The sequence below is a fragment of the Ctenocephalides felis genome, unplaced genomic scaffold (genome assembly GCF_003426905.1).
Source record: "Ctenocephalides felis isolate EL2017-DRISC unplaced genomic scaffold, ASM342690v1 CF-g0.4_SCAFFOLD_01886, whole genome shotgun sequence".
Taxonomy (NCBI): domain Eukaryota; kingdom Metazoa; phylum Arthropoda; class Insecta; order Siphonaptera; family Pulicidae; genus Ctenocephalides; species Ctenocephalides felis.
This window is the reverse complement of record NW_020538040.1, coordinates 15094724-15108874: the sequence shown is the minus strand read 5'-3', so window position 1 is coordinate 15108874 and position 14151 is coordinate 15094724. Positions and strand designations below refer to the sequence as shown.

At 28.1% G+C, this 14151-nt stretch overlaps 2 protein-coding genes across 3 annotated transcripts in view; both read right to left on the bottom strand.

Annotated features, from left to right (window-relative positions):
* LOC113376431 (putative tricarboxylate transport protein, mitochondrial) overlaps positions 1–253 on the bottom strand; it is a 59217-nt gene extending 58964 nt beyond the window's left edge. Inside the window, exon 1 of one of the 2 annotated variants that reach the window (XM_026616331.1) lies at positions 39–253. In XM_026616331.1, the coding sequence (XP_026472116.1) occupies positions 39–79 (41 nt within the window). In that variant the 5' untranslated portion in view covers positions 80–253. Of the gene's footprint in view, positions 1–33 lie in introns of both variants that reach the window. The other variant, XM_026616333.1, reaches the window with a different exon arrangement.
* A 2829-nt stretch (positions 254–3082) lies between these two features.
* LOC113377738 (PAX-interacting protein 1) lies at positions 3083–14151 on the bottom strand. Its single transcript, XM_026618147.1, has 11 exons — positions 13966–14151; positions 12067–13887; positions 9508–9861; positions 9209–9438; positions 8840–9136; positions 7319–7644; positions 7044–7228; positions 6099–6305; positions 5689–5920; positions 5011–5254; positions 3083–3873 (listed from the first exon to the last, which is right to left on the bottom strand). Exons 1-11 carry the CDS (start codon positions 14059–14061, stop codon positions 3312–3314), a joined length of 4554 nt encoding a protein of 1517 aa, XP_026473932.1. The 5' UTR covers positions 14062–14151; the 3' UTR covers positions 3083–3311.

Genomic DNA, 14151 nt, shown 5'->3' with positions numbered 1-14151 from the left:
TATAACTAAGTATAAACAAAATTAAAAACTTACCGAACCTGAGAACCATTTCAGGCACATCTTCCATTCCATTCAACATAATTTTTCGTAAAAATCGTCTAAAATAATGGAGCAGTTTAAATCAGTAATATTTGTAGCACAAGAACAAAACACATTATTTGACTTGGCACTATTCATTTTTCAATAAATTGCAACTAATAAATAATATAATAACTTCATATAAACATGTATTTGTCCTTCATCCTCCATTAGACGATCTGACAGTCCGTTCGGTTTTCGGGTTCGTTCTTACGTAATATTGCAAAGATAAAGGAATAGGAGGGGTGTTAAACATTCATTTTGGCTTGACTTTATCTTCAAAAAAATTAAATGACAACTGTTCATACAGTTTTACCAACTAATTAATGAAACTTCAGTTATTAAATTTAAATAACAGCGCGAATAATCTTTACCAATGAGCAGGATTGTTGACTGATATCTACCGACAACTTTTCAAAATCGATTCATGATTTTTCGTTGACAAAAAATTTTGCACTTAGCAGTTAATTATAAAGAAACTTTTAAATTGGTGCAGCCAATTTATACTTGTTTATCTAAGGGTGCAGCCTTTTTTGGAAACAAACCTCAACAAAAGGTCAAACTTTGGTCAGATTCGATTCAGAATGACTTGAAACGTCCAGAAATCATGATATTAGCAATTTAGATTTTTAGCGAAAATATAAACTTCATCAGGAAGTTAAAAAATAATATGAGACCATTATCAATTTAACACTTTTTGCTAATTCTGAAAAAGAAGCTATGCTTTTTGTTTCGCTTAGATTTACCCGCAAAACTAATGAACACAAGTTCTCATTGAGTTTCATTGAATGGCTTCTAAATTTTTGAAATAGGTGCAACCTGTTTTTGGGGAAATCTTGACGAGAAGTCATATTTTAGCTCACATACACATACTCTTTCTAATTTTGATTTCAAACAAATCAGAATGACTTGAAACAACGAGAAAACACAAAATTAGTACTTTGAATTTTCTGGCAAAACCATAAACTTCTTCAGCAAGTTAAAAAAAAATAAATGGATTTTTTACTTATTAGTAAACTTCTTCTTCAGGAAGTTAAAAATAAATAAATTGATTTTTACTTATTAGTAGACATATGTTTACTTATTAGAAGGTGAATTGTTATGATAAAAGTTGAAAATTCATATGAAATTAAAAATCTAATAAATTGTTTTTTTAATGATTTAATTTCGAATATTTATTCACTTATTCCATTCACTTAACTTATATTGCTTTCAATCATTCGTCATTTAAGTATAATTGGCAACATTAGATTTTTTTAAATTAAGCACAGTAGTGAGAAATACCATGCTCAGGCAGTTTTAAAATTGAATTTGATTTAATCTAGTTTATAAAATTTATTATACATTATTAAGATTCATTTTTTATTTCCTTTGTTATTTTGTAGGTTTAGGATAAAAACCTTTGAATTTTATCAACAATTTAAAGATTTTTCTACCAAACCTACAAATAACAATCATTAAAATATATTATATAATGTTATGCAGACAAAAATAAAAATTCTATAACGATATTTTGAAAAAGAATTTTACTTATAAAATCTATTTCTCCTCTATTACATTTGTATGAAAAGATTTTTTTTTCAAATATTTTGTATATTACATTTATATAGAATTTAAGACTACATCTAACATTAAATTAAAACTAAAGACATACAAACTAATTATGCCAAATCACATTTTTTTCTTCGATTTAATTTCTGATGCTTAACTTGATTAATGTACCAATCTATTTCTTTTTTATATTAACCATAAACTATAAACACATTCATATAATATAATTAAACTTATTTAAATAACACAACCAATTGCACCTTTTTCAAAATTAAATTTAAGTAATCAAAACTTTAAATATTTTATAAATAAATGTAATATTAATTTACAATATAATTTGCACAAACAAATATTAACCTATGGAATCATATTTTATTTACCTTTTGTGTGATTCTATACTTTTACTAATAAGTTTCTAAATAAAATTAAATAATAATTAATTTTTTGTACGTTAATTTGTAAAAAATAAGTTTTATATACACATTTATATTCATATAAAAATTTAAATAAATTATTATGTACCTGAATATCAGCCATCAAAAAACTTCCTAAAAAAATGAAAAAATAATAGAAACTTATGGAATTATTTTGTACACTGAATCAATCAAGTAAAAACATATGTGTTTGAAACAAATATGCTCGAAGGAACCCATTCCACTTTAGAATTTTGTGAAATGTACTAGAAACTATGTATACCATTTGATGCAATTCATCAAATAAAAGCAAGATATTTTTGTAATAACAAAAATCTTTAAACCACCATAATTTGCCATTTAAGTGACCATAATAAAATCTTTGATAAGAGTTTGAAATACTTGAACTGTTTATGATTTGTTTCATTTCCAGAAAAATTAATAAAAAAAAGTTTATTCTAATTCTAATTTATATATGTAAAAACTATTGCATTTTAGTATACGAGACCTCAAAAAAAATAAAGCTAGTATTATTAAATTATCGACAATATCTTAAATGGCAAGTTGTGGAGATTTAATTATTAGTAATAATTATTACATATCTGCATTCAAGATATATAAAAATACATACAGGGTGACCCAGAACTTATTTTCAAGCCAAAATGTGGTGATATTTTTGTCTGTAAAAATGTCCTGAAGAAAAGTAATAAAAATTAAACAATAACCAAAAAAATACCTGACGTTGTTTGTAAATTAGAAGCCTTTAAGTGCAATCTGAAGCTTTGGTGAAATAGAATTATTTGAACTCAATATGAGCAAAGTGCATTAACCATTACTGTATTATTTTTAGGTTTTTATTTTTGTATATAATTTTTTTCTTATGAAAATATTTTAAATACAATAAAAAGTATTTTACCGTTTTAAATCACCAAATTTTGATAAAACTTGCTATCCACTTAGAAGTTCATAATTTTCAAATAACGCAAAATAATGTTTTTTTCTAAGTTTTTTCAGGACAGTTAGAGTCAATAATATCGCCCCATTTCGGCTTGACAAAGAGTTGTGGAACACCCTGCATAGCCTTATTAGTTAGAATAGTTCTTATATTTAATATTTGCAAAAAGTACTTCAATTGAAAAAGCATCTACATATTTTTTCTCATGTAAGAATATTTAATAAAGTTGTTAATATGTCACTGAAAATCTATTCTAACGGCAGAAGCTTCAAGTTTATTCTATATATACAATTATTTATCTTTTTTCAGTACATTTAATCTATAGTGACAGTAAAAGGTTCAAAATTGATTTCCTGAGTCATTATGGAAGTCATAACAAACTCACTATTACAAACACATTTTGTTATTTTTGTAGAGCGAACTAAGTCCATAACTAAATGTAAATCATCTAATGTGGTTACAACAACGTAGCCATTCGGATTTACACTTTGTAAGTCTTGCACTTGCAAACAAGACCTTTTAATTTTTTCGACAGTACCTCCAGAAGCTTCAATAAGTTCCTTCAAGGTAGCCCGAGATGGCACAACCGAATTTGTAAGATAAAATATCTTATTTTTGAATAGCTCAGTTCGACTTGGCGTTTGTAATACTTTTTCTATATTACATTTATAAGTGTTTGTAAAATTCTCATCTCGGAAAATAAATTTATCACATGATAAAAATTCATTCGATTGTTCGCTTTCTGTAAGCCACTCTGGTGTAATGATATATTTGCAAACTATTAAACTCATTAGTAGCTTGCGAGTCCTATTTGGACGACATAAAACCAGATGTGTAGCTTCTGATGGAGTATCAACAACATATCCACCAAGCTGCCTAAAATAATTAAATGTATATATATATATATATTAATTGATAATACATAATTATTGAAATATGTTATATATATATATATATATATATATATATATATATATAAATTTTTCTGTAATGATGTATGTAATATACTCCTCCTAAACGATTATTCGGATTTTGATAGATCTTTCTGAAGTTTGATAAAGGAATTCTTTAGGATGTATGTGATTATAAAAATATAGTAAATTTAGTCAATATAGTAAAATTTTCAATATAGTTTTTTTTTTCAATATAATTCAAGAAATATATAATTTCTTTGTATCTTTTACTAATCTTTGCACAATATTTTTAAAATACGTTAAAAATTACACTTTAAAACAACAAATGGGAAAGTAAAAATGAATACATACAATTTGGCCCTTACGATATCAATTAGAAGAAGTTTAAGATGCAATTTTGGATAAAAATAATAAAAAATCAAATTGAAATAATCCAACATGAGGTGCCTGTGTTATGTTATGGCTATGTTTAATAATGAAAGGCTAGAATTTTTTTGCTCTCTATGATTTGCTCAATAGAATAAATCGCATAAAATGCCCAAAAGAAATAAGTAAAGTTTAATAATATGTTGTTAAATAATTTTAATAATAAATTGTTAAAACAGGTAAAATAATAGAAAAGGGGGGAGGGTAGCGCTAGGATAAAAATGGCATGCTGTCGCTGAAAACCCCAAAAGCGTTCCTGATAATAATGTATACTAAATTATTACTAAAAAAAATGTAATTTAGATATTATAATTACTAAAAACCAGTTAAAATATGATACAAGATTATAAAAATCATAGGCAACATTATTGAAGCAATTATTTTGGGTGGAAAAATCCGTTTAAAAGACTTCAATTTTCAATATAGTGTGGGAATTTAACTTTTTACATTGCTCATATTGATGTATATGCATTTTGGTATAAAGAGTAATTTAAAAAAACAATAATTATTATTTTTAGGTAATCAGTAAATATCAGAATAGGATATTGAACAATCGTAGACGTGGGTACAGGACAACGGCTGCCGGGTCATCTAGTATATATATATATATATATATATATATATATATATATATATATATATTAATTATTACTTATAAATTCATGTAACTCACTTGACAATTTTTACATAATTTGACAAATTATCACCAATCATGGAAAACAGAACACGTGGCGCATCCTCCGCTGATGGAGGATTCTTGGAAGTAACTTGGATGGTTGCATCCTCTATTTCTTGTTTTGGTGTATTTGGTGGGGAACGTGGCTTTTTGGCTCGAGGTGTGCCACTATGAGGGCTTAAACTGCGTTTGACACGCTCATGAGATTCTTGGGTGATGTTTATTGGTGATTTCCAGCCTCCTGCAGGAAAAATATAACTTCACTCTGAATATACTTTTCACAATATTAAATATATTATTAAGACAATTCAAAAAATATTTAAATGAAAGTGTAATACTTTATAATGCTTCTATTAATAATATTCAAATTAAATTTATATAAAGAAAATTCTAAATTCTCAAAAAAATATCCAATTTTTCATGATTTTCAAAATATGTTAAGGCTTTTAAATAAAGTAAATTACAGTATGGAAAGTTCCATCAATAGCAATAACATGTTTATTGAATCATGGTAGAATTAGCTAAAAACGTCTTTCCTATTTACTTTATTTAACTCCAGATAATTTAATAACTAATAACTAATTAATTAATTTAATATCAACTAAAAACAATTTAAACCAATTTAAGATTTAACATTTGTTTCAGATGTTTGTCAAATCTATGAATTTAACTTACCCATGAGATGAGGCACCAATGAATAATCAATTCTGAATGGATTTGGTAAATTATATTGTTGATACTTCTGGGCATCAAACTGCTTCAAAACATCTAAATTTCCTAAAAGTATGTCACTCAGCCAGGCAACATTAACAACATTTATTCCTCGATCACGTGCATATTTATATTTTAATCCTTCAGCACGTTTACAAACCAATACAGTATTATGCTTGCTCAAGTAACCAGTAAACTAAAACATAATAATAATATATATATATATATATATATATATATATATATATATATATATATATAATATAAATAACATAATAAACATATTGCTGACAATGTAGATTGTAGAACAAACTTTAGTAGATATTTTTTTGAACAAAAGTAAATTAGACAGATTATTATATTAATTTAATTACCTTAGCTCCAATCTCTTCGATCATGCTTTGCACTCTAGTCCTCTCTTCTCCTTCAAATCCAGAATAGGATATAATGTGTTTGTAGGCAGGTCTCTGAGTTCCAAATGCAGGAAAATGTATTGCTTGCCACGGTGGTAGGACTTGACGCTTTACCATAGTGTCATTAAGCCAGTGAGCTGTTACACATCGTTTCACATCCCGTATTGCCTAAAAACAAAAAAAATGTTATAATGTTCATCAGTTTATGTGTTATTTTAATATTTCCAATTTAATATAATTTCCACTCATAATACTTCATATTTATATATATATATATATATAAAATGTATTCTGAGTGGATAATAAATATTAATTTGGAAATATGAACAAACAACACTCTTTTTTGCAGTAATTCATTAAATAATAATTTTCACAAACGTTTCGAGACTAGGTTTGTCTCATCATCAGTGTGTTATAATTTAAAATTTAAAATATAGAAATCTAAATTAGCATTTTGTGTTATCCATTACAAGTCGCTCGATACACTGTCCTCTGCCACACCAATGGTCGACGTTGACCGCATTCTCTCCCACTTGAAAACCACTTGAAAATGAATGATCACGCAATCAGATAGGAAAGGAAGGATTAGGGTCCAGTTGAAAAATAGATGTCGTTAGGAGAGAAAATATATTCTATGAATGAAATGGTTTGTTTATAAGATTTGTTTTAAATTGTTATAATTAAAAATATATGTACATATATATACATACTGACATATACAAATGTATACCCAAAGTACAAAACATCACATATACAAATACCTATATACCCACAACATACACATACATATATAAATACACACATATATACATACACATACATTAACACATATATATATACACATATATATTTTGTAAGGAAATAATTTGTCAGAAAAAATATTTATATTCTCTTTAAAATAAATACCTGCATAACAAGGCCATGCCTCTGAGTTTTACATAACAAATGGGTAACTCTGGCACAGTAAGAAGGTTCGACTTCTCCTCCATGTTTTGCTATTAGTTTTTTCCACATAGCAACTTTATCAGGAGACTCTTCATCATATTCAACAATCAGAAATATGCAACCCAACAAAAACAAATCAGGTGGCACTATAAAGAATAAACAACAAAAATTGCTTAAATGTATAACCTTCAAAGAAAATTTTATAAATACAAGACAAAAAAGAATAGTATATTTACATTTTAAATTAGGATTGTGTCCATAAAACTGAGGTCTGGCTGGTTGCACTTGCAGTCTCCCATTAGTAAAAACCATACCAGGTTTTAAAGCTGTTCCATTTGTTTGTGCAAGTACTCCTGCTGCGCCGGGCATAACTGTTACCTGGCCTGCAGCCCCTCCACCTGGCATAACAGCCACTTGACCTGCTCCTCCAGCCACCGGCATTGCTACTGGTGCAGCAACACCCATTCCCCCTCTTCTTTGCTGCTGTAAAACAAGGAGTTCTTGCTGTGTGCGTGGTGCAACTGGTGCATTCAATGATGCATTATGTTGTGCAGTCATCATTCTAAAACAACAAAAATTAAAAAATAAATCATAAATTATATTTATAATCTGGCCCTTTCAAGATAAGTACATTTCATCAATCCTACATTATTTTAATTTGAACTATTTTGTCACATTTTTGCAAAAATTTTTACATTCAAGTAATAATTATAGACTAGTAAGTATGATTTTTTCTTAAGGTAAGTTGCTACTTCTAACATGGTTATATAGAGTATATTTACAACAATGAACTATAATATATTTCTTGGGCTAATACAAACAACTCTTTCTCATAGTCTATGAGGAGCATATGTATGTTTTGTTCTGTTTCCTTGGTAGGAATACTTTCTCCAATATAAAAAACATTGCAATCACTTTATATACAAAGTATAATTATTTCTTTAGGTGTTTGTGATTTTAAATCTAAAAAAAGATTTGTCAAAATTAAAATATAAGTGTAAGAGGAAACCTTCTTCAAAAAATAACTTATTTAAAAAATAATAAAAACTACATAAAAACGGTAAAGATATTATAATACCTTAATATTTATTGAAAGAAAAAAAAGATAAAGATGAAAAACCATTTAAAATAAAAAGAGAATTATTTGAAAATTATTTGTAATTTGTATCTAATGAAATCTATTTTTAATAAAATAATTTAATTAAGTGTGAAGGACAAGAATTATTACTGAAAGTTGAACGTAACATATCTAAATTATTATTTGAAAAAATTTTATCACTTGACAAATTGACTCTATCAATTAACAAAATAACAATAAAAATTTTAACTGAACGAGAATAGAAGAAAAAACTAATGTACTACCTGACCAAGTTGGTTTCTGATGCCAATGAGCGAGCAATCAACATGGTATCTTTTTTATAGTTTTTAAATCTAAAAAACTAATATAATTATCTAACTCATTTTCACAACATGTTCACAAGTAAACTGCAAATGTTTTTTATTAAAGTTACCGCTTTTCAAAGTGCTAAAAATATAATAATTATCCAAACAAAAACATTGTAAACCTATCTATAATATATAAACGGCTGGACAGAAAGTAATCTATTCTAAGAAGTAATTCTAAAATTTGCAAAGGTTTCAACTGGTAAACCAAAAATTTAAGAAAACATTATCAAATTTCTTAAACTTTCAACTAAACTGAAAAAATTAGCAACATTAAATTTAGATAAAATATTATTTTAAATATATATTAGTACCTCAAGGTGCCTGCAGCCGATGGCTCCTGATCAGCGCCCGGTACAACAACAGCGTTGCAGCCACTCAAACGATTACTCAACATATTGGCGAGCGCAGTTTTCGTCTTGCTGTTTACTACTACGGCTTGAGTTGGTGGTTGGGGCTGATTTTGCTGCTGATCAACTGCTACAACTACTGGAGGAGCAGGAGTTTCTGCGTCGCCTACAAATCCTTGAACTGTTGCTGCTGGTTGACCACGAAGCATATTGTTAGCAACCATCGGCATCCCAGCATTTGCTTGTTTCTGCGCTTGTTCTCTGTATTCAAAAATATACATATATATAACTAAAGCCAAATAATTTTACATGAATATTATGCATTTTAATTACCTCTGCATTTGAAGTTGCTTTAGGCGGTGATATTGTTGTTGGCGTTGAATTTGCAATTGCTGTATGTGTTGTTGGTTTGCTGCATTCTGATCCATTGTAAATGCAGCTGGAGGTTGTTGCTGTTGTGAAATAGGACTTAATCCTGGAGCACCACCTGCAACAACACCGCCTGCTACTTGCTGTGCAGGCCTGACAACACCCTGTTGCTGTTGTTGCTGAACCCATTGTATCTGAAATTTAATACTTTTTTATAAAACTCTCTAAAAAAAATATACTTGGTAAAAACTTTTAGAATCAACCTGTTGTTGAGGCGTCAATCCTGCAGGCACCTGGCTTCTAATAACAGCAATTTGTCCGGGTCTTGGTGGTACAACAGGTCGCTGTACCAACCCTGCCGCTTGCTGTTGCTGCTGCTGTTTCTGCATCAATGCTCTCTGTTGTTTCTGAAGATGTGCCACAAATTGCGCCCTCTGCTGGGGATCCATCTGTTGAAGTTGCGCATGAGTGTGAGCATCCAAGTGAATTAGTTGCCTCTGCGGTTGACCAGGTTGACTAACTTGCTGTTGCCACATAGCGCGTGGAGCAGCCTGGCGTTGTTGTTGCTGCTGTTGTTGAACATTGGTGACTGCATATTGTTGTTGATGTTGCCAAACCTGCAGAAGGGTGATATTTGTTTTTAATTAATTTATTTATTTTTCTGCCAGACAAATATCTGAAATTAAAACATTGATATTAATGTAAAGGAACCCTTCATCAGTCCCTTACTGTTACTTTCATCTACATTTAACAAATGTTAATGAGATTAAATAAAAAATTATACAAAGATATAATACTACAAATACTAAATGAATAATGAGTTATAGACTAGCGCTTAATTAATCTGTCCTAGTTCTATTGATAATCAAATTAATAAAAGCTAGTCTTTAAATTTATTCTATACATTTTATGACATTCGACAAATTATAAATATCAAGATCACATGTAACAATTTACATTAACTCGATACATTCCAATCTCATTTATTTCTATATGTATGTAAATATCTCATATTTTGCATTAAGTAAATGCAGATTGAGTACATAGTTTTTAGTTTATAAAATATAGTAACTAAAAACACCAGACACCTAGAAAAGAACTGATTACAAGATTAAATTACATTTACATTTCATTCCATATATAGTACTGAATAGTTCCAACACAATGAGTAAACTACAATCAGTAAACTAAATTAAAAATATTATTGCTATTAATATTACCATTATCAATCAGCCTAAAATAAAAATAATATGTATGATATATATATATATATATATATATATATATATATATTTATATATATATATTAAAGTTGTTCTTGTGCGTCCATTCATTAATTGAAACTATTTTATTAAAATAAAATGTTTTATTGTCAAACGTTTCGGGTCCTGATTTGACCCATCTTCAGTGCTACATTAAAGGATTACAGAGTTACAAATTAAAAATACAATAAAAATACAAAGATATAAATAAAAAAATGTGATTTAACTTAATAAATCTAAACAATATGATAAAAGAATTTATTATAAGACTAAAATATGTTGTTGTATATAAAGATAAGATACAACTAAAATAGTAGAATGATATGCAATAACTCACCATATAAATAATTTGAAGAAAAAAACAAAAATACAGAAAATATAATGCACCAACTACTAAATAATTTACAAAGCACGACTTTTAAAAACTATTAAATTAAAATAAATATTAAATTAAAATAAAATAAATGAAAAGGTTTTAAAAAAAGAACTCTTCTCATCGAGACATGTAATATGTTTGAAAAAATTTTTTCACTAGTGAATAGTGTTTCTATGTATAGATAAGGAAACTCGAAAAGCTACTTCGTTATTAGTTGAAAGACTGAGATAGAGAAGTTTTAGCGGCGCTTTGGCCGGCGGAAAAATTACGAAATAAGTATATGGAAAATATAGCTTTTGGATTTAAGCTGTAATCAGTAGGCAAACATTTTTTTGTATAAAAATTATATATAAGGAAACTTTATAAAATATGAAAAAATATACGAAGAAGAGAATAAAATATACATATATGTATACACGCACAAAAATATATGTATATAGAAGAGAATATACATATATATATATATATTTATATATATATATATATATATATATATGTATACACGAAATGTTTGATATTTATTTTATTTTAATAAAATAGTTTCAATTAATGGATGGATGTCTAAGAACAACTCTATTATAATATTTCACCATTTGAAAAAACCTCTCAATTTACATATAAACACACGTATATGTATATATATATATATATATATATATATATATATATATATAGCATGGGACCAATTTTATTTTCCACTTTAACCCAATTAAACTACTTTACACAAATTATTTTTTATTTGCCTGTAAAACATGATTGGCAAACTGAGTGTTCTTAAAAATAACATGTTATAAATACTATATTGTATTTGAACTTATAGATCACAATAAAATAAAACTATATTATTAATCTCAACTCTAGCAGAAAAGCTCTAATTTTTTTTAGGCTCCGGATCCTAACTCATCAGTCATTTTGTCTGGTCTTCAAATCACATAATCCAGAAACAAATGATGATAATAAATTAGTTTAATAAAAGTACATGCAACCCAAAAAATGCATGCATCTGATATTTATTTTAAAATTCATTTAATTAAGATTTATTACTAATAATATCCAGATTTATTATATAACAGTATCCAATTTTTATGCTGAAAGATTATAAAAATTTATCAAATTGATATTTTGTATCAAGACTATAGCAGTTAAACAGAATTGATTTTTTTTTTGTTTTTTTTTATACTTACTTGTGGGTTCTGCTGTTGGTTTATTACTTGCTGATTCTGTTGCTGCAGCATTTGCTGATTCTGTACGTTTTGTTGCTGCTGCCCTAATATCTGAATATTTTGTTGATTTAAGACTTGGGATTCAACTCTTTGATTATTTATTAATGAATTTGGATTTAACATCTGTTGGTTAATTATTTGTTGATTTTGCTGCATATTGATTAGTTGTGGATTTTGCATTCCTTGCTGATTAATTAGTTGTTGGTTTTGTATAGTTGTTTGTGATTTGAAGATTTGTTGTGGCTGTTGTTGCTGATTTATTATTTGTTGCTGATTGATTGTTTGCTGTTGGTTTATTGGACTGGAATTTAATTGTTGATTAGGTTGTTGACTCGTTGTGATGATATGTTGATTATTTATTTGATGTATACTATTATGCTGTGATAATTGTATTTGTTGATTATTTATTTGCAACTGGTTATTCATAACTTTATTTTGTTGCTGTATTAGCATTTGTTGATTTTGCATATCGTTTATTTGTTGGTTATTTAAATTTAAATTTTGATTGAGTTGGGAATTATTGATGAGATGTTGATTAGCTAATTGTTGGTTAGACAGTTGCTGTTGCTTATTTATAATTTGCTGGTTTCCCACAAGATTTTGTTGCTGATTTAAACCGGCTTGTGTTACATTTTGAGTAATTATCTGTCCACCAGACTGTGTAACTGCCATTTGATTGCCAATATTAATATTTAATTCTAGTTTCTGATGCATTTGTTGCATATTATTTATTTGAAGCTGATTCTGCCCAGTACTAACAATAATTTGTTGTGCTGTGCTCATAACTTTGTTATTCATATTCTGCGATGCAACTTTTGTCTTCCAATCAGCTTCATCATTCTGTTGATTATGCATTGGACTGCTCTGCATCGATTGTATCTTTTGTTGATTTAAATTTTGTTTTGCCATAGATTGCTGATTTGCTAACATAGGTTGACTATTGTGAATTTGTTGCTGCTGCAAACGTTGATGTTGATTATTTACATTGGGTTGTGAAAATTTAACATTTGCATTATTATTTAAAGCTACATTTGCCTGAGAATTTATTACAGTAAAACCTTGAGAAGTTGGAGATTTAATTAATGGGGACTGTGATGGTACAGACTGTAAAGGTTCAGAAACATTCCAAGGTAACTTTTGTCTGGAATTATCAAAACCATCTTTTGATTGCTCAGTTTCTTTTGGGCCTTGTGTTGGAACTTCAGTTTTAGCTATGCTTTCCTCAAAATCAAAACCTGTAATGCTCCTAAGACTATTCTTTGTATCATTTTTAGTAGTACCATTATCCATTATTAATAATCTAGGGTGGTAAATACTTGTTGAACATAACGAGTTTACATTAATACTATCTATAATCCAGTCTGGAGTGATGACATTTAATTTTTCTGAATTTAAACTCATTGCCGTTGTATAGCGGGCTCCTTTCGGAGCCCCACATATTAAATGAGTGCATTTTGAATCCAAATTCAGTTTTACCTTGCCTCCATAAAAAGTTATAAGACTCCATAAAGCATTAAGATCTTTTTTTGAAACTTGGGCAATACAGAATACAAGTGAAGCAAAAAGTTTATTCTTATATCTTTTATAGGGCTTTGTGCTGACTAATTTGTTTAAGCTAACACAGGATTTAACCCAAGTAGCATGAACTGCAGTCAAATCATATGTGTCTTCAGCATCAAATATGTTCGTATCAGCAACATCATCGCCGAATACGTAATGTGTAACAAAATCAGAGATATACTGGATCTTCTTAGCCCCATGTTTACATAAAAGTTCTTCAATCTAAAAATTACAATCATTGTTATTGCAAATTTTTGCATTCAAACTAACCTAACAATGCCAACAATAATTTTCGTTCACCTGTGGCCCGACGTTTCCGCATAGGTAAAAACTCACATCTTTGAAAATTGGGGTATCAATTTTCAAATTATTCAAATCATTATTTATATCACCCATAATATTGTTTTATTAGTAAACAAACATCAAACACAAATAATCATTCTAGCGTACGCCATTTTGTTCATACCCTTGACAAACTAACATCCT